Source organism: Epinephelus lanceolatus, chromosome 23, assembly GCF_041903045.1.
Source record: "Epinephelus lanceolatus isolate andai-2023 chromosome 23, ASM4190304v1, whole genome shotgun sequence".
Classification (NCBI taxonomy): domain Eukaryota; kingdom Metazoa; phylum Chordata; class Actinopteri; order Perciformes; family Serranidae; genus Epinephelus; species Epinephelus lanceolatus.
In genome coordinates this window covers 25,380,556-25,407,426 of record NC_135756.1, presented here as the reverse complement: position 1 = coordinate 25,407,426, position 26,871 = coordinate 25,380,556, and the positions used below count along the sequence as shown (strand labels likewise).

The 26,871-nt window shown below is 42.5% G+C and overlaps 1 protein-coding gene across 1 annotated transcript; it reads right to left on the bottom strand.

Annotated features, from left to right (window-relative positions):
• Window positions 1-2,565: 2,565 nt before the first annotated feature.
• Window positions 2,566-26,418, bottom strand: lrrn3b (leucine rich repeat neuronal 3b). Its single transcript, XM_033615351.2, has 2 exons — window positions 26,081-26,418; window positions 2,566-6,325 (listed from the first exon to the last, which is right to left on the bottom strand). Exon 2 carries the CDS (start codon window positions 5,884-5,886, stop codon window positions 3,757-3,759), a length of 2,130 nt encoding a protein of 709 aa, XP_033471242.1. The 5' UTR covers window positions 5,887-6,325; window positions 26,081-26,418; the 3' UTR covers window positions 2,566-3,756.
• Window positions 26,419-26,871: the final 453 nt, after the last annotated feature.

Below are 26,871 nucleotides of genomic sequence, written 5' to 3'. Positions count from 1 at the left end.
CAAAATGCCTGCCAGTGGAGGGAGAGTGTCGACAGCGAGGGGAGGGAGAGGGAGAGGGAGAGAGACGAACAACGTTGTGGAAATGCAGGAGATTGGGAGAGACAGCAGGAGAGATGAGTTTCTGGATAACATTCAGCTTATTCACTCAAGTATGTAATCAGGAGTTGTAAAAAAATATAGGAAGAACAATATGGCTAATATCCATGAGCTCCTTTAATCTCAAAGAACATGTTTGGTCGGTGGACTCATTTACTGGCTCCTTTGGCTGTCATGTTGTATTTTTCCCTGGACGCAAACCGAGAAAGACGCTGCTGCACCTCTGTGCTTGAAGGGTAGGCTGATTTAGTGCTTGTGTGTGTGCTTGTCGATGTTCACGTTTGTCTTCTTCTTGTAATTAGTGTCTTTGTATCAGTGAGTAACCTTGAATCAGGGATGGCAGTTTAAGTTGATTTTGCCTTCAATATCTCAACACCCATTAAGCAGTAACTTAACATTTAATTTTTATGAAGAAAAAAAGAAGCAAAATGACATGAAATACAAGAGGCCTTTACTTTCAGTCCAGTGCTCCCTGACTCAGTTAGCTTTAGCTGCATTTTAAAGCGCTGTCCATTTAGAGGAGGTGAAATTTCAATGTTAAGTAATGTAAACATTTTGCCTTTTATTTTATTTGCTGGCTGTGTTAACATGCAAAAACATAGTGCTCACCGCCCACCCTCCAGTCTCCACTGGTTAGCTAACATTAGCCTTGGCCGCTCTGCACTACGCACCACTCAGGTTGGGTGTTTGCAAGCTAGCGGTGCCACTCATTCGGCAATTACTATTTGCTGTCCCAGAAGCAGGGACAGCAAATAGTAATTGCCGCTCATTCGGCAATTACTATTTGCTATCCCTGCTTCTGGGGTGGCGTTGCTGCTAAAACATGGTACTAACCTATAGTCTCCCCCGAGGTAGCCCAGATAAGTAAGTGGCTTCATTTTGAGCCGCAAAACCCCTTTATTATTGTTAGCTCTATTAGCAACACTAGCTTTGCCGTCACTGCTTACAGTGCTAACAGCGCTAACAGTAATTAATAATGATATACAGGGTTTGCAAAGTTGAGCCGCTTAATCACCACAGCAACCGAAAGGGGGACAACCATGTTTCCATGGTAACATTTTTGGGTGAGGATGATGTTACTGGTGGCAATTGCAGAATAAGTGGCACTGCTAGCAAGCTCCTACCAGACCTGGTCGGTGCGCAGTGCAGTAAAATGTAGAGGAGCAAACCTGTAGACCCAGGGAGCCCTAGAAGGTTCTTAGGGTAACTGCTGGGGGGGGGGGGGTTTCTTTTCAAAAAATTTAAATATCTAAAATTAAAAATTAACATGAATCCCAAATACTTTGCCTTTTGCAACAACTTATCTTTTTGAAAGTAGTGTCTCCTTCCTCACCTACCTGAAAAGCAAATACAAGTCAAGACGGCAGCCTGAGGCTCACATGGTTCTCTGCCTGACAACCTTCACCCACCCGGTTAAATATGCAATGCAGTTTTTTACTATATATGAAGTCTGTGGTCCCTGCGCCATCCCTCTTTGAGCTAAGGGGTCCATGGTTTGAAAAAAGCTGAGGACCCCTGCTATAGTCTGATACGGGTGACTGGTCAAACATATTCTCTGTGGCAACCTGATTTACAGCTAACCCATGACATCCCGCCCTTGAATTTAGGTTTGCATGTGTCTATATGTTGGGTTTTTTGTATATGTGGGTACAGGTGCATCCTCAGCTCCACCAGTCTTGTTTGTGCAACCATATTTTGTGCCTACATTTGCAAGGAGACAGACTCAGTCTGACCTGAGCGTTACCTGAGGAGCACACCACGTCATATTTTAACTCCCTGTGTCTTTGACAGATGGCTCGCCTCTAAAAGCCTCTGTCCATGGTGCTGAAGGCTGGCCTGATGTATGAGCGTTAGGGCCTGTTTGATAAATCCACCATGTCACTCTGCCTCTGACAGCCATTCATCATGCTTGGCTTTCTCATGTGAAATGTTCTGTGTGCCGGATAATTCAGTAAGACAAATAAAAATGTGAGTCCTAAAGCTGCGACTGGGCTCCGTCCCACCCTGCGTTGACTTTTCAGTACTGTACTTTATCTCTCTGTCGTAGGGACGCTGTGTCCCTGTCTAAGCACAGGCAGCTGCTGTAGCTTTAGCACAGTGACTATATTCAGACCAGCTGAAGGACGAACATGTTCTTAATGAGGCGGCTAATGAGTTCTGTTCTTTTGTTGCTGTTTTTTTTTCCTTCTTCCCAGGGTTAGGACGACCATTCAACCATTCAGCTGACTTTTCCCCCGTGGTCTGACTCAAAAGACTCCCTCTGTGCTACTTGGTCATTATCAATATTTTGTTTCACATGCTTGCAGTTGAAATGTCACATATAAGAAGTCATTACACAGTTAACATTACGACATGGTTGGATGACGACAAAGAGAAACGTAGTATAACTATAACACCATGCATTTGGATTAAAATAAGCTACATTATTACAAACATGAGAAAAAAGCAAAGCAGAAAAGTAGGCGATTATTTGTAAAAGAAACAGTGACATTTATTTTTTTCTTAGCACTTTTCTTAATTAGTCTGTTGTGCCCATTGATCACATATAGTACAGTTAATATAAAAATGGCTTTTTAACTTTACACCCAAAGCAACAACGAAATGTTTTCTTAAAATATGTATGCTAAAAATACTGAGAAAGTATTTCCACTAAAAGTACCGGAGAATAGCTTGTGATTCTGCAATGATGACATGGCCATGTTTCTTCAGTCTCTTCTCTGTTTACCTCATGTAGTTCTTGTTGTAGGCACTTACCAGGGCATAACAGACTGCTTCGTGAGGAGACAACACATCAATCACCTCCATTTTAATTAACCTGTTATATTTGTTTTAGTCTGACGCCTTTTTTTCTCCTAGTCACCGTTGCAATGAGAACTACACAGCATAAACAGCCATTTGGCAAAACGTCCTCTCTAGATACTCATTTTGTAGCTGAATTTCATTAAGCTTAATGTGACGCTGTAATCAAAAGTAGTCCGCTCCTTGCCTTAATTTAAAACCCATTCAAACTGTTCAGATACAGAGGATTTGTCATTACATCAACATAATAGAATATATAACAATATTTCCATGAAAAATCAAGAATCCATTTTAAATAGAAAAAGGGGGGTTTATATTTCATCAAAAGGCTTACACCATAGTCACTGTAATTTGTCTACTCTACTATATCTCCCTTCCCATAATAGACAGGTGTTATTACTGTATCTCTAACTCGTCTATGGATGTTCGACAAAGCACAGACGGTATTGCTTGGGACCACACGGACAGTTCCACAACTCTGAACACATTTAACAGTCAATTACAAGAGAGTTGACCATCATCATCATCATCATCATCTCTGCTTTCTTTTCTCTGCCTGCATCTCTGTATGAATGGTACTGAAATATATCGTTTTGCAGTAAATGCCCCTTTCTGTTGATGTGAGCTTGGTTTGATGTAACGGTTACAAAGCCACCACTTCAGCTGGGGTCGAAACCGGGAGAGCATGTAGTCTATTTTAAACTGTTCCATCCCAGTCCAATAATAGATTTGCCAGTACATCTGAGTCGGGGACCAGCAATGGGTTTGCCTTTGAAACAGTACTACAGATTTGTCCACCCCCAGCCATGGCCTTGTCCATTCAGTGTAGTTGGTGTGTGGTGCTCTACAAAGCTGCGCTTCTTAAAAGGCATTGTCAGATACATTTATGACTGTGGCTTTCACTTTGACTCCACTTGGCAGTCCCTTACCCGAAACCCACAGCTTTGTAAAGAAAGGAGAGTGCATACCGGTAGCTTCCACTGGTGTCAGCAAAGCTTTGGAGTCGCATTTCCTTATATCCCCATAAAGGTGGTGGTTCCTCAGAGACACATAAATAAGCAGGCATGCCACTGAAATCACAGCCAAGAGCACACCAAAGACGGTGATTACTGCTGCGTCCCATTTTTCTGTGTCCTTGGCTGCCAGCTCTAATCCCTTAGTGGTGACATTGACACATTTGGTGTCATGGTTGGAGTGGATGCTGCTGACATCCACACAGACTTTGTACAGAGTGGCGGGGCTGAGATGAGTAAGGTTGTAGACCTGAACGTCAGAGGGAACCCTGGTGGTAAACGCCGTGGTGGGATGAGTAGCATCTGACCCTGTGTACCATTTAATGTTGGGAGCCAAGGTGCCATGGCCGGCCTTCCACGAAACCAGGATGGAGTTTGCCTCCACTGATTTGATCATGACATCCAGAGACCCGTTTGCAGGTTGGGGGAAATATCCATTCACCTCTACGGAAACAGATTTAAGATCAGCTCCGACCAGATTATGGGCGACACAAGTGTAAAGACCAGCTTCGTTTTCTGTTATATCATAGATGTCAAAAGTCCCCTCTGGGTGCATGTAGAACTTGTCAGACACGGTGTTAGGCAGGACCCTGATACCAGACGGGGTGATCCAGTAGATGTCTGGTTCTGGTTCAGCGAAGGCCCGACAATGGAGTGACACTGAGCTCCCATTCTGTGCTTTAATATGCCCAGGCATGCTTTCGGGAGAGATGAGTGGCAGACAAATCTCCATCATCTCCCTGAAGTGCACCTGTCGGACATGCTGGCCCTCGTACTCTGGCGGCTCCACACAGTACAGAGAATCAGGCTCCATGAAGCGGAGATTGGTCTTGTTCATGTTCATCCAGCGGATCACACAGTCACAGCGGATGGGGTTGCTGTGCATGCTAACCTCTCTGAGATTTGGGAGGGACTCGACAGTAATCCTGTGGAGGGCACTAAGTGCGTTGCCGTTTAGCATTAGGGTTTCCAGCCGCGGTAGTTTGTAGAAAGCATTAGGATGGATATAAGAGAGTTTAGGATTGTTGGTGGCTTCTATTTTGGTCAGCTCGGGGAGGTTATTGAGGGCAAAGCTGTCGATGGAAACTAGCTCTGGCATGCTATTAATCCCCAGTTCTTTCAGATGGAGCATATCCACAAAGTCTCCTCTCTGTATCCTTGCAATTGGGTTTTTATTTAGATCCAAAAACTTAAGATTTTTTGCGTTTCTCAAGGCAGAATGAGGCACCTCTGGGAAAATATTATCATAGAATGAGATGCTTTCTAAGTTATCAAGACCAGCCAGTGCATCATCAGGAAGCTGAGACAGATTCATCCTGGTGAGAACAAGACTGCGGAGGTTACTGAGAGGTTTGAAGTTCATATCGTCGATAGAAAGAATAGGATTCTCACCAATCATCAGGATCTCCAGATTTGGCATGGGATCAAACCATTCTCTTTTAATTACCTTCAGCTTGTTAGAATTGAGGTGGAGCCGCACGAGGTTGCTGAGACCCTGGAAAGCCATCGGGGAAATGGAGGAGATGAGGTTGTGATTCATGTAGAGCTCCTGGAGGTTAGCCACCACTGCAAGACTTCTCTCTGGCAACTCTCGTATCCAGTTTTCCTCCATGTGAAGGGACAGCAGCTGAGGAAGATTCCCCAGGTGAACGTCGCTGATGGAGGATAAGTTGTTTTGCGATAAATCAATCTCTGTGATGTTGGCCAGGTAATCCAAGGGTTTGTCAATCTTGGCAACATTGTTTGTTTGCAGTAATAGTACTTGTGTGCCTGCTGGTAATTGTTCCGGCAGGCTAAAGAGTCCCAGGTCATTACAGTCAACTGTCTGCGCCTCCATGTACACTGAACTCGGAGAAAACCAGGGTCTAATCTCACACACACAGAGCTTCGGGCAATCAGGCCTCTCCTCTGTGGCCACAACAAAAGAGGCCATGGCCAAGCCGACGAAGAGACGATCCACGAATGACACGTCCTTCATATTGGACCGATTCCCTCCAGTAAGAAATTGGTCCTTGTAGATTAAGTGGTCTGAGCTGTTAACTTCACAAATAATGAATCATTTGCTGCAGCTGCTGAGGCGATTGACTCACCGCCCCTGCCACCGCCACCACCAACTGCAGCAGGGCTCCCTGGAGTTTTTTTTTTGTCTTGCTGTGTAGACGCCCTTGGATGTAATGACCAATCACTCAATGCTGCCTGCGGGTGTCAGGGTTCGGGGCCAAGGCTGCAGTCAGGCAGATCCGAAAAGGTGGGAGGGGGAAAAAAGAAAAAAAGGATGGATTGATATTATACCTCAAAGGACTTATGTTATGCACATTCATAGGTATCCATGAAAAATCTGCTCTTTCTTTAAAGATGGATGTCCTCATTGATTGTCGTCACCAGCTTCCAGAGTCCACAGCCCAGTCCATTCCTACCTGCGTAAGACAAACAAGACAGAGAGAAGCGGTGTGAGTATTACATACTGGATGAGGTCAAAGAGAGGAATTTGGACATATTGGCATTTGTTATAGGCACGGTGATGCATGTTGACATTTGTACATGCTCCCTTTAAGATACAGAACCATGGATTTATACCTGCTTGACCTTCTAGACTTCATTCTGCGTACGTACTGATGTGGCCTAACAATATGGCATTCAGTACTGATGTAAGCAGTGTGACTCTATTATTGGTTAAAGAGAAGGCTTTATTAAGATTCTTAGATGGTAGACATCCTAGGGCTTAAGCATTAGCCTTTAGGGCAAGCTGCTTAAAGACACTGGAATATGTCAGTCACTATGGCAACAAGTAAATGGGCAGCCAGCAACAGAGAGACAGTTGGGCCGTACATGCAAACGAAGCATTTGACACAGATGCAGTTTGCACCTGTTTGTTAGAATCTGCAGCATCCGACAGCCATGAAAATTAAAATGCATGAATGTGTCGACACAATTAATCTGTGCAATCAACAAATCTGCACGCTAATAGGATTTAACATTTTTGGAAAATACAGGTCATGCAGTTCATCAGTGGCTCCGTATTGCAAACAGCTATGTTTGCACCCAAGGGCCTAAAGGGAGGGGGGAAAATACGGAATTATGGTCTAGGACACACATATTTACAAATAATAATCAAAGCTCAGAAAGAGAACCACAAGTCCTGTATGTGGCTTTGTTAAATGACATTTACGGACTTCTTCAAAATGACACATTGAACAGAAAGTGACGCCTTTACTGTCTGAAACTGTCTCATTCATTACTCACTTATTCATCATCAACATGTTGTGTCATCACTCACAGGTGTGTAAGAGTCATTTTCACATCTATAATAGCAACAACTAATAGGACTGTCAGCAGAAAGTAGTTTGCTTGCAGTTGACTCTATTGGTTCTATTGTGTGAATCTATTGTGGGAATTTTGAGAGTACTTTAGTATACTATTTTCACACCAAAATTAGGGTGTATAAGTAAGTTTTTTAAATGTGAGAAAATCTGTGAATAATAGATGATAGACTCCTTTTGGTTTGTCCTGTTGATGTCACAAATGTGCCTGACATTAGGTTAGTAAATAGTACAAAGCAGCATGAAAGCCAGTGAAAATGTGGCTATGTCTTTTTCACATCCATTACTTATTCAGTCTCTCTGTCAAACTCTATGCTGAATAATTTGGAATGATGTTTGAGTGCTGCTTGGACAGAGATAGAGAGTATTTTTTTGTGTTGCATCATTGCATTGCTACAGAAAAGGGCCAAAAAATAGCACGTCAGGTGTCATTTCCATCACTGTTGATTGGAGCTGATCAGAGCGGGATCCGAATTAATACCTATGATTACTGCAGTCATTTACCTGCGAGTGAATGCTGATTGTAATCTTTCCCATTAAATGCAAAAGCCACATGTTAGTGGGTTTATTGTCCATTGGAAAAGGGGCTTTAGTATTCACATATTCCCACAATTAAAATGGCTTAAGATGAATTTACTCCACTACAAAGTAAAAAGGTAGTGATTTTGGACACAACCCTTGTCTTGATTGAGTGAAAGCTCAAAGCTAGAACACATTTCATGTATTTTATTAGTTTTTAGGTCACAGACCTGGTTTGTATGTATGTTAGAGATAGAGGTAATGTGTATGTATAAATGGTATTTTGGGGACATAAAACATTTCTTTGTTTCACTGACTACATTTACATGCACAAAATATTCGTACTAATCTATTTACATGACTAATGAAAATAATTATTCCACTAATTTTCCTATTCACAAGCAGCCATGCATACTCCGATAAACATGACCTTTCGTGTCATTTATCATGTCAATATGTAAAGTGACTTGTGCCATTTTGCTTTTCCGCATCAAAATACATTTTTTCCACTGTTTTCCATGGGTGGCGGACTTGTTTGAACACAGCCTCCCTCTTTCGTTTCTTCAGCCACCTTTTTGAAAAGGTCAGCGTAGCGATATCCTAAAACCTATTGATATCCAAGTCTTTCATAGTGTTCTAAAGTAGGTTTGTTTCTTCTTCAACGCAGAAATGTGGGCTTTTCTTTTGGGCATACATCTCTACCACAGCCTTGCAAACTATTGGCTAGTTGATTTGTTTACAGCGCATACATGACAATACACAGAGCTGACCGAAAACAGGCAAGAGGACGTGTGTCACACACTGCAGTAAAAAGCCCAATTGAAATGCATTTTCTGAATGTGCTGTGTACATGTCCAAAGACTGCTATTAAAACCTGAATAATACTGGTCCCACATGTCTTTATTGGAAAATTCTGCATTTGGAAAAGGCCTAATTTTGAACATTTAAACAGAATATGCCGTTCGTATGACACATATTAAATTCAGGATGTTGTTTTATTCTGAATAATAATGGAGTGTCAGTGTGCACATAAACTTTATCACTGACAAATAGTGAATAAACAGGAGCGGTTCACAATAGTGTCCAGTGTGGATTTCTGGGAGCCCCTTTTTATAGTTCACAGTTATTAACCATGTTATGAAATGGGGCACATTTAAACAAACATTACAAGGCAAACAAATCACCAGATTTGGTCCTTTAATTATCTGCAATTCCTGGTGTAGCAGAGGGGATGCAGTTCTTTCAGTTCTTCCAGCGACAAACAGTGATTGAATTATCTATAAATATCTTCATACAAGCATGAAATAATGCAAGGGAACAATCATCTGCTATATATTACAAATGGAACTATGATGCATCCCCTTACATGCGAGTCAGAAATCTCTTTTTTATGTTGTGTCTCGTTTACTGTCACATTATTCATGTTCCATCCTCTCCCGCTACGGCAGATACCCCACAGTTGAAGTGTACCATGTAATTTTGTCGTATGTAACTGCCTCGTACCGAACAAATGGGTTTGATGGTGCTTGTGATATTTTGGGCCTTTAAGAGCGCGCAGCACATCATGGGAAAAGTCAAGAGAGACAGGGGATGAAATGGAAAGAATCAAGAGAAGAAGTGTGACGGCGGCTGGAAAGTGAGAACAAGAAAAGAGAGAAATGGTTTCATTTCATCACTCTCGCCGTCTCCACCTCAGTGGCCACGGGGGAGATGTGGGAAAAAAATAAAATAATATAAATAAATAAAAACTTGAGAAGGCAGCAGAAATGCTGCAGTTTGCCCCACTGGCGAAGCCAAGCCAAGGGTTCATTCCTCAACCTGTGCTCTGGCGTTGGCTGGAGTCTGGATTTAGAGCGGCGAGGGAGGAGGGACAGCAGACACGGAGCTCGGGGAAGGAGAGTGAGAGAGAAAGAGAGAGGGGCGGTATTATTTTTCAAAAGCACCTGGCACTTTAATAAGCTGCAACACCCAGAGCATTCTGATAAACAGGGTTTAGCTTCTCTCCCTCAGCACTGGCTCTTCATTGTGGGCTATGCAGTTGATCCGTGCCCTGGAAACACGGGCCAGAATCTGTAATTCAGCCTACAGCGTTTGGGTCTCACCTCTGCTCACTCTGGCTTCTCTCTTTGGTAATCACAATTACCAGCAGTGTAATGCGGTCAGGTTAACTATTATTGCATAGCTTTATTGTGCAATCACTACAGGTGGCTCTAACGGGGTGCTGTTATTTGTTTTACCGATGATGTTAATTGTGTCTTTGGGGATGTTTTTAGGCTGTGGCTTCTGTTGTATGATCAATATTTTCAGTTAGAGGCTTTGCAGCACTCAGATCCGAAGTCTATTAAGTGTTGGTGTGGAATAAGAAATAGTGCTGCCTGAGGGCGTAGTGTTGTTTCAACACTGGGGGGGACACAAATGAAACAGGGGGTTTTGTGGTCCACCACCAGAAAAATGTGTGCGTCAAACACTGAATTTCCTGCACTTTCAGCACTATTTGTGACTTTTCCGCATCAGTTTATGGTGTAAATCTATTTCATTTTGTCACCTGCTACAAATGCATGTGTTCTAAATACTGAAGGAGATATGTCCCATGCTGTCCTACTTTCGCAACACATTAAAAACACATTAAATCCTGTATTACTTCATCAGATTTTGGTAATATTGGGTGATAGATGTGAGAGGATATGGCTGATGGCGAGGAGGGGGGAAAACAGATTGAGCAGGAGAATGAATCACTGTCATTAGTTTAATGTTAATGTCTGTTGTGCCACGTTGGCAAAAATCTAGGATGGGATTAAGGAGGCTTTACTGGACAATTTGGAAGGTGGTGTGGCCAGCAAACACAACATATTTCCCTGCTAATTAATGAGGATACAATTCTGTTAATAATAATCCAACACTTGGTTGATGAAGATCTAGATTTTAGGCCTTCTTGTATGTATTATTGAAAGCGAAGCTTGGGATATCAGTATTGGGACAGATAGCTTTTTCAATAGATTAAAATAATAAAAATCTATTAGATGTCTATAAAATGAGAAAAGAGAAAAATGTCTATCACAAAACCTCCAAGGGGTAGATCTGAGCAATATATTACATTGACGTCATGATATCACACTTGATATCATCTATCATCATTTTGGATATTGTAATATCGTAAGTGTTGTTTTTCTTTTCCAGCTTTCCAGACTGTTGTTCTATTGTTTGTCTTTACCCACTTAGTTACTATATCCTCAATGGTGATGATTATTTAACAAAAATCTCATTGTGTACCAATAGTCAACCCTACGATATTGTTGCAATATATCCAGGTATTTGGTCAAAAATACTGCAGTATTTTGATTTTCTTCATATCATCCAGCCCTACCCAGGCGGACTGCCCATTTTTCTGACAGCTCATTGTTTCGAAACCCCAAGAGTCCGAAAAATATCCCATTGAGCTGAAAGCCTATTGTTCCAAAAATACAGTCTATCAAACAGATCACTGAACCTTACTGGGTGCCAATCGTTTTTTCCTACTATGATGAAAGCATGATTGGCTAGTACTCATTGCTATGGTTGGTTGGGTTGGTTAGGTTTAGACATGAGGAGTGAGATTGGTTCGGGTCAGGGTAAGCCAGTCAGAGGCACAGTAGGGCAAGTCATGGTAGGAAAAAAAAAATCACAGCAGGGTCGACTGATTACAGGACATCAATCTTTCTAACTACAGAGAAGGGAGTGTATTTTTGGAACAATGGGCGTTTGTTTTCTGGATAACAGGCTGTGGAAGAGATGGACTTTTAGTCTAATGGGACAATTTTCAGATCATTAGTGTTTCAGAATGATGGAACATTGGAACAATGGCATGGCACCTTTAAAGACCCCAGCCTGACGTGTCAATATTGTTTGTTTTGGCCGACCAACAGTCCTACACCCAAAGATAGTTTGTGCACTGTTATAGAAGACTAAGAAAACCAGGAACACATTCACATTTGGAGAGCAGTGAATTTTCCTCTTAAACGATTACCAAAAACTCACCTGTAGTTAATATCGAATTATGATTCTAACCATTCAGTTTGAGGTAAAATGGCTTTAAAGGAAAAGTACTAAAGTATATATGAAAATGTGCAGCTCCAGATGGAGTTGTGCGAAATCTGATAAATTGCAGCATGTGATGTCACTTGTGTCATTAAATAGTTTAACATGTTCATCATCTAATTAAATAAAATTAAATGAAATTAATATTAAAGTTATTCATTTAGCATTTTACTTCCATTGTATCCAATATTGTGGATTTTTAATTGGCCTAATTTGTACTCCATTCAAAAGCAGATTCATACTTTATACTCTAGCCTTAACAATGAGTTAGGAAAACTCTGCAATACATTTGAAATGGGGATTTACTCTCAAATTATTGTTATTATTATTATTAATGCTGCTTTTTAATTTATTCCTCTTCTCACTGTATATTTGACTCTGGGATCAAGACCGGATTAAGTATTGCATGCCTTTCATTTTACCAGCAAAAAAAAGTTTCAAATGTTGTCAACAAATCTATGTAAATCAGGTTTAATTTACAGTCTCCTGGATGTCAGCTGAGGTCCCAGTGAAGGCTGCTGAGGGAAGGAGATGGGAGTCATTTGTAAGAAGACGCTGACTGAATCAGAGGTGGCAGACCTGCTTGCCGTTCAATGACTTCGTCATGCAATAAAACAGTTAAAAATAAAGACAATTAAGGCAAGACGGCCGTGTAATACAACTAAGAAAATGTTTATACAATGCATGCTTTCAGATTAGCTAAATGTTAATGGCAAGTGGAACATCCTCAGAGCTCAGTGTACTTAATCAAGATGTGTTAAAACATCAGCGGAATTGAAAAGCTTTCAACAACAGAGCCTCCATTAAGAACGCTTGTTTGGCTGGAGAAATTGGGCTTGTTAAGGACACAGAAACCGCATTTCATTACACTTTAATATGAAGCCGAAATATTGCACCAAACTGCATCATCTTAAGTGAACTATCCCAATCATACACAGGCAGTTGAACAGGTAAATTGGTATTGTTCAAGTGTATTATGTGAAGCACAGTGAAAAGGCAGTCTATATTCTTGGGGCCTTTGCACCGTGACTGCTGTGACTACGGAGTCCACACACTTGTACTAACCTATTACTAAGAGGTCCAGTGAAGCTACCCAGCCGAGGCCCTCCCACACACACCCCACTGCCAGCTAATTTCCCACAATCCACTGCTCAGTTGCCGGTAATTGAGCTAGAACGGGGAGGGGAGGGAGAGATCTGGAGGACAAAATGACTTGCCAGAGGAGGAACTTGTCATAGTATCGGTAGTGGTGTATTAACCTCTGGCGACCTGGAGAATGCTGCCATTGCAGGAAATATTAACCTCAGCCAGACCAGGAAGCAGAAGAATTAACAAGTCAAAGATTGGGAGAAAACAATGACTACCATGCAAAAAAAAAATGTTGTGGTGTTTTTGGCATTAAGTGGCTGTAACCTGCATTTGGCTACACAAAGAGTAATGTGGTTAATACGGCTGGGGCAAATAGAATTAAAAGACGGATGCTTGTAATCTCTGCCTGGGAAAGCCTTTGGGAATCTTGTGTCAAGAGATGCATAATCAACAGCTGCTAATGTAACCTAGAGGGCTTGAAATGGGATCTCCTGTAACCTAATGTCTAACTGCACTTACACGTTAAGCCCGAGCTTTGACATTTGTTGGGGCAGCCAATGGAAGCCTTTTATAGGTCAGGCTAAGGTGTTCACTCATGGAGCTAACACGAGTTTCCAGGTGTCAGAGGGAGGAGGGGGTGGGAGTGGGGGTTGTGGGTGGCAATCATTCAAGCCATGGTCTCCAAAGCACCACCATTACGGTAGCAGGCTGACACTCTAGCCCATGGGCTTTTCACCTTTACCAGCGTTAATCCTGACTGTGAACATTACAGCAAACAAGCTCCTGGTATCGGCCTTGTTTCAGGAACTGTGAGACAAACAGCTAGGTTTCTCTGCCATCACTGATTACACCAAAAAAAGGTTAGACCTGCATAGCAGGCCATTTTGGTCACAAAACTCAACATATCACCTTTTTAAGTTGACCCTGATAGCACAAAGTTGCCTATTAAAGAATCCTTAATGGCGCTATGTAAAAAAATATATATGTTTATTGCAAATGTAACCATCAATGCCCTCAAACTTCCATGTGTCTTTAATGCTGGAAAAGATACATCCACTATATGGCACTAGAGGACCTTGTAACACTACCCCCACGATTTCTGGTGGTACTGCTTCATTTTATCTGTATACATAAGCTTTCAGAAAACGCAAAATACTTCGTCTGTGTCCATATACATATCTGACGTTGAGCATAAATGAGCCTTTACACATCCAGCAGATATGGAGAAACATCAGCATTTATTTGTAGTCCTCTCCCTGGTCTCCAAGTCCAATATTTACTCCCTTTCAGCACTGGTTTGGTCTCCATTTACTCCTGAGGGACATATCTGGCTCTTAAGCTGCTAAATGCTCCACTCTGCTCACCAGCTAATGGCCAACTTTGTCTATCTTCAGTTTGGTGCTCAGCAGGAAGTGTATGATGGGGTTTTTAAAGCTTCTTCATTGAAAACAGCTGCCTTCTAAGGCAAAACAAAGACCGTATGAGCTCAAAGACACTATATCTTAGAGCTGAGGGGAGCAGAGTCATGTGATTACTATTACAGCCCTACTGATATTAGATTTTTTTTTGGGGGGGGGCAATACTGATATGAATATTTGGATGTTGTAAAAAATGTGATTTGCTTGTCACTACAAGAGGCCCTTTCCATATCTGGCATTTATTAAAATTAAAATCATTTTATGTAAGTAATTTTGCATCACCATGAAAGCTCAAATAAGCAGTTTAATTTTGGCATGACTGGACAAAAATCCCATATTAACCTTTAAGCTTATTGTAATTGTTGCAGACTGAAAGAACACTAAACCTCTGCACTTCCCGCTTGGCTCTGTTTTCAGGCTTTAGAAAATCCAGCCCATGACGGGAGACTTTGGCCAATCAAAGGCCATTTTCAAAGAGAGAAGCTGTCAATCATGTCAATCACTGCTCATGAACTGAGGTCAAACTGTCAAACGAGGCAGCGCTGATCAAATATGAATCAAGATCAGTTACTGCATTGACCATTTATACCTCTAATGTTTTCAGAAACATATTTTAGTGCACCGTTTAGCTGTAAAATGAGAAGTTTGTGATCCGGCCTCCTTGTTAACAACATTCGAGCCGAAATGAAGAACTTCCCACTGGCTTGAGTAAACTATCTCATTTAACAGCTAAACAGTGCGCTAAAATATGTTTCTAAAAACGTGTAAGACGAGAAATAGGCAATGCAGTAATACAATCTTGATACATATTTGGTCAGCACTGCCTAGTAGGGCTGAACGATATGGAGAAAATTTCGATATTTATGCCAGATATCGCGATACGATACGATACGATACGATACGACTATGCGTTCAGTGAAAACTAAGCATTCTTTATAAAAAAACAAAAACGAGTCCGAACCATTTTCTGGAAGCCCTCTTTAGTGACTGAATACACGGGAATCACGTGTAGCGATATGGTACGTTATAGTGTTTGTAATGTCTTTGTGCCTGCTGGACGTCGATTGGTATGGCATTATGCTACTGAATGCATCGGCAATCCGACCTTGCTTGGGCTTGACACAGGAGGACCCAGATGTCCCTGCCGTGTCTTTTATTGCAAGGCACTGTTCATACAGTACTCGGTAGTGTTGTCACGGTACCAAAATTGGGACCCACGGAATGATACCAGTGAAGGTATCACGGTTCTGAGTAGTATCACGATACCACAGCAAAAATCAGGCAGATGTGCCTTTTGTCATTTATAAAAAGATAAATCACTTTTCTGTAATACATCACTGATATTTCAATGGAATAAATTATTTATTGACTTATTCATACTTCAAAAACAGCATCAATAAGTGATGAACATAGGGGGGATTGAAATAAAACAAATAAATAAAATCAAAATCAACCAGCCACCCTCCTCCCCTGACAAGTAAAGAACAGTCCCTAAAGCGCGGTGAGGTTTGTGGAAATGTGAACGGCTCATTTTCCTCTGACACGTCACATACCTGTGTGCCGCCACGGCTCGGCTGTTCAGGTACTACTGGGCAGTCATGACACCAACTTATTCACCTGGAGCCGGGCTTCTCGGTCGCCGGTAGCCAGCATCACCAGGCTCTTCACGTACAGCGAAACGCCGGTAAACCACGTTATCTTGCGGTGGCCATAGGGCTCCGCCGTATTCCCGTCTGTGACCTCCGTTCAACTCACAACCGGTAGGTTTCGTCTTTCGTTTCTGCTGCAGGTTGAAATCTGTACTCACATAGCGTGCTGAATGATTTATTTTGCTCGAACAAAACTATTTTTAGTCGCAAATGTGTTGTGTGTACTAGCAAGTTGCTAGCAGCAGCACGTCTCCCTCGCTCAAGGGAATGTTTGTGATTGGCTGGATTTGCTGTCGATCCAAGGCAAGCAGGAAATGAGGTTTGTGATTGGCTGGCCTTAGCTGTACATTTAGGGCAAGCGTAAAAAGGATGTTTGTGATTGGCTGAGCTGTACATGCAGGTCAAGCTGGGGAAACTCATGGGGAAATTATATCGTCAATATCGTTGCCTTTTGGGATATTAATATCTTGCATGTTCATATCTCGGTATAGATACGATAACGATATATCGTTCAGCCCTACTGCCTAGTTTGACAGTTTGACTGCAGTTTATGAGAGGTGATTAACAGGATTGACAGCTGTGTTAGATTCTTTGGCTCTGATTGGGTGATTTTCATAATTCTTGCAAATGCCATTAGGAGCATCTGCCTCATGTACTTCTGTCAAGATATAGTGACAGTTACAAAAAAGTCATTAGCTTAAAAAAAGTTCCCTTCCTTAGCTTTAGGAGTTGGCAGCTATTATATCTGTATATTTATTGACATTTTCCAACAGAGAAGCTGCTGAGAAATGACACTGTCATTGCATCACCATTACAAACTGGCATGTCTTTAGTCCTCGTTAGTCACAGATTTCACTCTTAATTAGTGTGACATTTGACACCACTGGAAAACCTGGAATCTCTTCTCATTAAAATGCTGCACATTCAGGTTGCCTTATTGTTGTTGTCAGGTAAAAAAAAACCAATTCCTTTTTTCGTCAGATAATATTAATTTCACACAGGAACATACTTTATGTGAATGAATTTCATGAGTTACAGTATGTGCCCAGAATGTACCATTTGGAGACAATTTGCTCTCATCTGGAAATATAGTGCCAGACTAATCATGATATACCTGATTTGGGACCAGGCTACATTTAAGAGGTTCAGCTGCTGTCAAGGTGAAAAGCTTTTCCATTCAGATCTTGGCAACACCTCGCACTTACTTTCCCACCGGGCCACCTCCATTATACTAACACTGTGGCTGTTCCGGACAGTAATGGCACAAATACAGTTTGATTAGAGACCAGTGAGATATGACCACTTTAAATTAATGAGTGTGCACAGCAGGGGCAGAAAGCATTGGTCCTGGTGGCTCTGCGGTGCTAATTCAGGCGAGCCTGACTCAGGTCGGCCACGCCGCCAAACAGCCGGGCAGAACTGTTTGTTTTATGCTGTTTATTGAAATGAGTTATAAATCCTCCCCCTCACTTCACAGGGCTCGGATGGGGTTTAGCGGAGCGGGGAAGTAAAGATGATTGCTTTGTCGCAGGTTGGGTGCTCGTGAATGCCCTGTGCGGCGATTGACCTACAGTTCATGTAAAAATAAAATCACTTATTATACAAAGCACAAGTTGTGTGAGGGTTATGGCAGGCATGAAAGCGAACATTTGTGAGATCTGAGCTGAGGAACAAGTGTAGATGTAGGTCTGTGTGGGGAGCATATTGGCCCTTGGGGAGATGATTATGAGGCCTGCGCGGTTTAAGTTGTAACAAGGCAGTATTGCATCTGCTGAGAGGTAGACATTACACTCACTGTGGTAAAACTGGGTGGAAGACATAAAGGTCAGACCTAAGTAGAAAGTAGGGCGCAGGCGAATTGCCTCCTCTTTCAGAATAGCCTGTGTATTGTAGAAATGGTTCGCTGGGAATTTTGATCCACTGGTAATAAGCCTCGCAAGCCTTTCTTCTTCAAGTCACCCTCTCGCTCTCAGGCTCTTTCTTCTTCCTCCGTTTTTCTTGTGAGTTTGCAACCCCCACATCTCTTTTTATAAACCTCATAGTGAACATTTCTCCTTATGTTCCCCACTTGCATCACGATCCACCCAAGCCACGGACTACTTAGAAAGTTGGCATTTAATTTAGTCTCCCTGCATGTCCTGGTTGCCGTCTTTCTTTCTTTCCGGGCATCCTACTGTCTCATTGCTCCTTTGCTGTCAGCCTAATTGCCTTCTCAATACTTGTCACCCCTGCTGTGCCAAATCTAGTCTATCTGCATACCATGTGACTGTTTGTCTCAGTAGCTGCTAGCTCCTAATTACCAGTGTCCGTGTCTGTGTGAGTTTCTTTTGGCCTGTGTGGGATGGCTTTTTTGAAACCCCTTAAGTCCACCGGATGTGGTCCAGTTCTGGGTGCAGTGTGGCTGTCAAAGCCAATTGTATTCCACTCAGTGCGTTTTTTTCCATCAGACATCAGCGTTCTGGACATTCAGACAAAACCAGGGCTGCCTAGGATGCCCAGTATGCTAGGTCCTTGACAGCCGAAATAAAAAACATTATTCAAAATTTAATATGTTTTGATGGTGAATATCACTGCATATAACACACTAGTTATATTTCGATTTCTTAATATTACACGCAGTCACTTTGCAATTATGCAATATCACAAGTGTCTGATGGTGTTCACACAAAATTTAAATGCAATTTTGGCAATTTTTATTAGTTTATACATGAATTTAAGGATTACTGTAAGTCTTACTGTGTGATTGGTGATTTCTTAATATAAATAAACCCATTTAAAACCCATTGGCAGGGTTTTAGATGAACACCCACCAAGTGCCAAATGCTGCTTGATTCTCTGTTTGGTGAGTAAATCACACAAGGCTATCCGCCACGCTGCTGGGTAAATGTTTTGTACCAAAATAGTCCTGTGGTAAGAAACTATTATTAGAGTCTTTACCACGTTTTGGTGTCATTTACAGGCACGCAGCTGTGTTGCTCCACTGCTGTCAGTGTCGCAGTTTGACACGCACACACACACAACCTATTTTTTGACGGCACGTTACAGCTTCACGCCTTCCGTTCTTACCTTTCACAGTAAAAGGCCCTAGACATGTAGGCCGCACTGCATCACTGGTCACCAGAGGGAACTTATTCACATGCTGAGGCTATGGTGATGAATTTTTGAATATATTAAAATAATTTTGCTTCATATTTTGCCCTGGCAAAACATAAAATAATGCTGCATTCACATGAAATCAGGCAGACGGTAGACAGCAGACAGGAAACGCCAGAATGGCAAGACGGTCAAAACGTGCAGGACGATATGCTGCGATGGTGGCACCATATTGTTAACAAAGAATGCAATTATATATAGTAAATAAAATGGTTTGGTGTTTATTATCTTGTGTATTTTTTCTAGTAATTGTCCAGAGCACCTATGTTTTTGCCTCGTGTGGTGGAGCTATGTAATATCTGGTTGTCCACAGTGGAGGACGGAAGCAAGGTAAATACAATTTTACCAACCTGTTCTCATCCACTAAAATGATATTTGATTTGCCATCCACTGTTCACCTGATTTCATACGAACACAGCATAATACCTTTGTTACCTCAGTGTAATGTACTGAAACACAAAAAAGCTATTTATTATGACCGGTGAAAAATGTCCCTGGCTGGTGGATTTTTTCAGCAACCAGTCCCCTAGCTGGTGAGAACAGTTTATTTCGGACACTTGGCATTTGAGTTATCTGAAAAAAGAATTCACACTTACAAAGCTAAAAACATTTTGGAGATTCACGGTGTTGGGACAGTATGAAATCCTTCTCACTATAATAACAGTTTTTGTGTTGCTCAGCTTTTGGTAAAGTTTTTATTCCTCCTTTAGCGGTTAATTACTGCTAGGACCGGGCAATATACTGATAGTATATTGATATCGTGATATGAGACTAGATACTGTTTTTGATTTTAGACATGGTAATAGTGATGTCTCGCGGTGGTTTTAAAGGCTGCATTACAGTAAAGTGATGTAATTTTCTGAACTTACCAGACTGTTGTAGCTCTTCTATTATTTGCCTTAACCCACATAGTCATTATATTCACATTACTGATGATTATTTATCAAAAATCTCATTGTGTAAATACTTTTGTGAAAGCACAAACAGTCAACCTTGCAGTTTCTTCACAGTATTGATATTAAGGTAAAAAACATTGTGAAATTTCTCTAAATAAATTGCTCTAAAAGCACGTGAGAAAAGACTTGTACAACACTTGCGGTGACACTGGACCCACGATGAACATAGAGCGCAGCCGTGACACCAATTCCGATAGACATTCTGGGTAAGCCCCTTAGTGGGTGGGTGCCTCTGAAAGGCTTTACTGTCCCTCCCTCTGCCCTTCACCTCATTGATTTACTATTATGCTTTCTCCAAGGTAAGGGAGAGTCCATTAAAGGGAACTTTCTATGCAGTGTGTATGCATAATGGAGCTTCCCGTACTGTATGTATCTGGGTGCGCGTGCACGTGGGGGCAGATGGAAACCTTTCCCCTTACATCTGCACTTGTGTGGCCATGAATCAGCGGCAAGTCGACTGTTAATGTAAAATCAATGTTCCAAATTAACCACAGGATCCTAGTCTCTGGGTTTTCAGCTCTTTTCTGGACAGGATGTGCCCTTGGGCTGAGTGAGGGGGAACACGCATGCTTCACTATTGAACGCTGTTGCACATTCACTCACTCACACACACACACACACACACACACAAAGAGTAGACAGGAACACACACAAATACATAGAGAGATACATGCATTTGCAGACACGAGCGTGTGCGCGTAATTTATCCGACAGTGTCCTCACAGAACATTAAAGAAAAAAAAAACACACCCGGGCTCATTGGCATAATGCATGCATAACGCACCGCGCAGTGAAAGAGCACAGCTAGGTCCCCTTGTCTAATTCGCATAGTGCTGCATCTATTAAAATTAAGCCAAGGTATCCAGCTTAAGGCTGCCGCTGATAAGGTCAAAGGCGTAGCGAACATTCCAACACTCATTTCTCCCCCAACATAATCGCACTCACTCTCGACGAAAATCTGCATAATGTTCCATGTATAGCTGCTAGCCAAAATGAAAGAGGGAGGTGTGAGGGGAGGGGGGGCTGGCAGGGGGAATGGAGCCAGCGGCATATCCCTCAAAGTCAGTGCCAAATTGAATCTGCAGGTGCAAATGTGGCATGTGTGCTGCCTCTAAGATGCGCAGCTATCTATATTTATATGAATAATATATGGCTGGTCAAGGGGCCACAAGCCTGCAGGGAATAAGTTCCTACGGCAGACGGAATCAATCATTATATGCCACTGAAATGCATTTATCGCTGGCTTGGACCTCTTTATTATGATTTCATGGGGTCTGATATGGGCTTTCTCTTTCTGTTTTCATTCTCTGCTACTCTTCCTCAGCTAAAACAGATGAAAGATACGGCACTTTCAAATGACACCGTGGCTTTGCGTCTATCGAAAAGCTTAGCAGCCGAATGACTGCCTGATTGGGAGACAGCCGTTGCTTTATATATGTGCATTTATGTGCATATTTCTGCACGTGTGTGCACATAAAAGCAATGTGTGTTCGTGCATGCATGAAATCACTGCAGCTTCATCAATACACGAACACTTGGTTTGGTCTCATGATACGGCATCATCCAAGCTTTTCATTAGTGCACCGAGAGCCTATATGTATCAATCTGAATACAGAACAGATGGACGGCACAGCAGTAGCCCTTAGATGTCCTCCTTCTTCTCCGCTCATGTTTGAAACTGCAATATGGGCATATGTTCCTATCATGTCCAACTCTGATATGAATCTGCAGAATGGCAGACTAATTAGAGCTTAATAGCTTTGATTTTTTTGTGTGTGAGCGTCAGTCTCAGTTCTTGTTTTCCAAACACCTGACATTAATCTATTACACGTGATCGTTTTTTCAAGCACACTGTCGTGAGAGTGGCATGGTTCCAGCACAATAGTGTACTCACACACTCTAGAAACATGTGCTATCTAAAGACCTAAAATGCTAATGTAAAAGCAAATGTCACTGGATACAAAGAAGGTGTCACATCCCATTCTGACCTTTGATATGGACTGAACACCAAAATGTCATGGCTGCTGCCATCAAAGCATGTTTTGATCCTCTCCTTATTTTTGTTTCCTTCCTTCCTTTCTTTCTCTGTGTCTTTCTGAGGTTCCTACAGCTTGAGGAAGGTTAGACTGAAGACTTTTAAGACTTTTTAATGTCAGAATTAAATTTAAGACCAAATAACACAAAAAACAACCAACAGTAATTACTACGGGTTTGGGATAATTTCACCCAAATGTTTGATGTAACATGAAACATGACTTTTTGGTGCCATGGCGAAGACAGGGGTTGAACTGAATTGATAAAGGCCTGGCATTGCTGGCAAGTTGTCCTGCCCTAATTCCATCACACCGAGTTTGAATTGTTTTTGCATAAAATACACCAAGCATTGGATGCACTGCCGGGTTTCAGTCATGCCACAAAAACATAGATAAATAGACAGTTTTTGTTTAATTTGTACTGCCATATGTTGTCCAGGGTGTAGCAAGAGCTAGCTAGCTAGCAGACAGTGGATCGTCTGCTCTGAGCATCCCAGCTGGTGCTGATGTGTCCACTATCCCGAGAGCCCGGTCTCACTCCTAAGTTGTCGAAATCTGGTACTTGGGCAGTGACTTGCGGCATCCTTTAACATTGGCATGATACCTGGCTGGTTGCCATTATAATTAAATGATGCCTGGCAGCATCAGGGGGAAAGGCAACGGGACAAGGGTGAAAGTTAAGGCTGCAAAAGTCCAAGTGGGGCAGGTGTTTGCCTCCCGTAAGATTCTTAAGCAAGAAGTGTATCTTGAAAGAAGACAATGCATGTAACAGGCAGAACTTGACACGGTGTCCCAGAATGTCAATAACCAACGCATCCAGGGTACCTCGCACGTTGTGTGTGGACGTCGAAAGTCCATGACCAAAGCATCAATACATGACGAGGTCGGAGTGAGAATGTGTTGATCCTGACGTGGTGACATTATTTATTTATTTAAAAAATTACTTGGAGATTTAAGACATTAAGAGATTTAACAACATAACATCATCGGATAAAACGATCCTAAAATCTTACTTACCATGTCTTAATATTTTTAAGACTTTTGAACAACATGTCCTTATGCAACTGTTTGTATGATATCCTATGAATTAGCACCCAACAAATGATGTTAAGTACTTCAAATTAAGTCACGTATTTCACATTAAGTTACATAGGTTAGATTTATGACAATAAACATGGTGACAACGTACCTTAAAATTACTGAAAGTTCACTCAAAGTTCAAACAGTTCCAAACTCTGGTCTCATGAGGAAAGTCCTGAGTTTTGTGACTCGTCCATCACTCCACCTCCCTCCTCATGGGGACCACTCCCTTCTTTATTCCCATCATTGGTCTGGTGATCACGGGGTCATCCCTATGTTTCCAGGGTTCTATGTTTCCCAGGTTCTATGTTCCCCACTTAACCCTGCAAACAAGGTTCTATGTTCCCCACTTACACAAAAAAGGTTCTATGTTTCCCTGGTTCTATGTGCCATGCTCAACCAAGCGGGAAACATAGAACCCTTTTTGTGTAAGTGGGGAACATAGAACCCAGGAAACATAGAACCCGGGAAACATAGATAGGCTCCCGTGATCACTGCCTTCCCAAGTACGTGGGTTTTACACAATCTACTGGCTCAGTTTGGTGTAATACTTTTGTTAGGGAAAACGTAGGAAAAATGTGTGAGAACAGCCTATTTTGAAAGACTGATTTAAGATATTTGTGAGTTTAAAACAATTAAGGCCTTATTTTTTGGTTAACACCTTTTAAGGATCTGTAGGAACCTTGTTTCATATATTTTGGGTCTACTACAGTCCATTCACCAGATCCAAGAAAGAAAAAAACCTTGCACATCACTCTCTTCCCCCCTATTCCTTTTGCCCTCTGCCTGTGCTTATTCCATTTTAATGGGTGCCTGTGTTTGTTTGGGAACAGGATGCTATCAGAGAGCCTATGCTTGGCTGCACAGACTGATCCCCTGCAGCCGTCTTGTGAATATGTTTACATGCATTTCACTCAGGAGCCTCGATAGATTCCGGGGCATCTTGTTACCGCCATTATGGAAAAAAAGATCTTGAGATTAATTAGATTTCGATGGAGCGATAGTGTAGCCTATCTGAACTCCACTTTGACTCTGAACCGGTTGTAGCGTTTGGCGCCCACACATCCTCTCACCTCACAGGAACCTGCTGCCCTCTGCCTATAGAGAAATGAATATGGAACACCCACACCGTGCTGCCTATCATTTTCTTCCAAGCCTCCACAAGGCCACTGCAAGCACAATACCTTTTTCCACACACACACCCCCCCCACCTCACTGTTCACACGCAGATCAATAGGCAATTCGCAAAGCCGCTCGCTTTAAGTGTATGACTTAGTGAGGACATGTAATATTGATTTGTTTTGAACAAATGTGACCAAATTAATAAAGCAACCCATTACTGCTTTGCTTCACTGTTTTTATCACCACGAGGGGAGGAACTGCAACGTGGTTTCAACGTTAAGACATGAGCACATACTCAAACCTCTTAGGACTGTATTTTTACAAGATATGAAATCATAACCGCCACTGTTCAATGTCTGCAGGAAAACCCTTCATAAACATTCACTCTCAAGGATCACTTGTGGAAAGCTGATGGCCAAACATGGCAATATACACTTGGCCATAGCTGGACCAGCAGGTAGTCACATCACTGGAAGCGGGAACAATACATGTTGTGAGGGCCGAGGTTTTTCTCAGCGTGGCACGGCGTGTCTGATGTGAGGGCATGACGGCTTTCATGTGGCATTTGACTCGGTGTTTCATATCGAGCAGCTGCTTCTGGGTGAGTCATTCGCACCATGGAGGCCACAATCTATTGTATCCATCACTGGGGAACGAGCGCACACACACTCCCATGCATGCACGCATACACACACACACGCACACGTCCACACAGAAGATTACAGCAATCGGATTCAGCAGCCCCCTTGGTGAAAATCACATTTGTCATTATCGGCGATTATCTGTTCATCTGGCTTTGAAATATTCATGAGTAATATGTCTGCTGGATGACATACATTTTGGACAGAAGGGAGGGTGTGAGAGATAAAATGGGAGGGAGAGAGGATAGAGAGATGCCCCAATGCAGTTAGAGGATTAGTGAATACCTTCCCTCTCCCTCTTTTTCTCTCCAGCCGGATCCCTGGATGTGTGGGTGTACTGGTACGAGCAGGTGAAGTGATGCTGGTGAATGTGCTCGAAGATGCCTCTCAGTGGCTGTGTGTTAATTACACAAAAAGCCCTGGAAGCAACGTGCCGAGATGGCGGTAAAAGCAAAGAATCCTCTCTGCGCACCAGCTGGAGTGTGTGTGTGCCCTGTGTTAAAAAGGCGCCCGGGTATGTACTTTCGTGGCATGTGTCGGTAACGACTTCTCTGTTTGCAACAGGAACGGAGAGGAAAGGAGAGAGTGAGGAGGAGGAGGGGGGGATGTGGAGGAGGAGGGGGGGTGGCCACCATTCTGTGGATTTCTTCGAGACGTGTCTGGTGTGCGCTCACTAAGCAGGACCCGGGGACATGAAAACTGCCAGTCCATCACTCTGCACACACGCACACACACACACACACACGTCAAATTCCCTGAATTGATTAATGTTTCGTGAAGCCTAAACACTGTCCATCATAAATCCGGTCTGGTTGAGGCGCATCCTACATAGTTGCGCAAAAGCGCGTCTCCACGTCAAGTGAAGGTTCGAGGCCAGTCATCAGCATAATTATCCTGCAATGTTTCCCCTAATTTCTGCAATCACGCATGACTGATTGGTGTTTGGGAAACCAAATGATTTCAATCACAAGACTACGTGTCCGTTTAAACACCGCCGGATCACTGAATTCAGGCGTTTTTCATTAACTTGGAAAATGCGTTGCGCAGATGCAACCGTGCGACATGTACGCTATGAAATGACAGAGACATATCTGAGGAGTAAAAAAGAGTAAACTTACCCGATTCTACCATGATAGCCCTCGAAGCAGTATGTGTCTATATTCCCATCAAGTGCGCCGCTCCAATGACGAGCGAGCCCCAGCGCGCAACATAAAGCCAGTCAACAATGTGTGGTCTTCTTATTTTTACGCAGCTGCTGAGAATTCAGTTCTTCCACATCGAAACGCTTCTGCATGAAGAGGGGGAAACGAAAAAACGGCGAAGTCCAAAAAGCAGGTTGTCGAGAATGTGGAGAGAGATTCATGTGTTCCCTGTGCCCTTCCCTTACAGTCTTCACAGCGGCTGTTAAGGGCGCATCTCTCCCCTCGATCAAGTGTCAGGCGGACCACATAGATGCGCCGCCGTCTCCTCAGCAGTCATTAATATCAGAACAAACCCCGGCTCTCCAGAGGACAGCCAATAGCGGCAGAGAAGCAGGCGAGGTGCTCGCAGCATCCCTGCTCTGGTTGGCTGCGAGGAGCCGTCAGTCATATCCCAGAAGCCTGTTCTCATCTATGTCTTCTTCTGTTGGAGGTGAAGCACGCTGCAAAAAATATCCATATTAACAACATTCTACTCATGAAATGTAAAAAGCATTGGCATTAAATAGATATTTAAGTGCTTTCTGATAATGTGCAAGAAGGGCAGTAAGACTCCATAATGACCTGTCCAATGTGTGAGGACTCAACTTGGCACATGACCTAAGAGAAAATGAGTTTGCACCAACTATTTGAAAAGACATAACTAGGTTCAGGGATCTCGCTACATGCAAAGATACTAAGCTTTATTCTAACTTCTACTTAAATCTTAA

What these genes read in the sequence shown, in the direction of transcription:
- lrrn3b (XM_033615351.2), bottom strand. Translation starts at nt 5,886, where the DNA reads ATGAAGGACGTGTCATTCGTGGATCGTCTCTTCGTCGGCTTGGCCATG.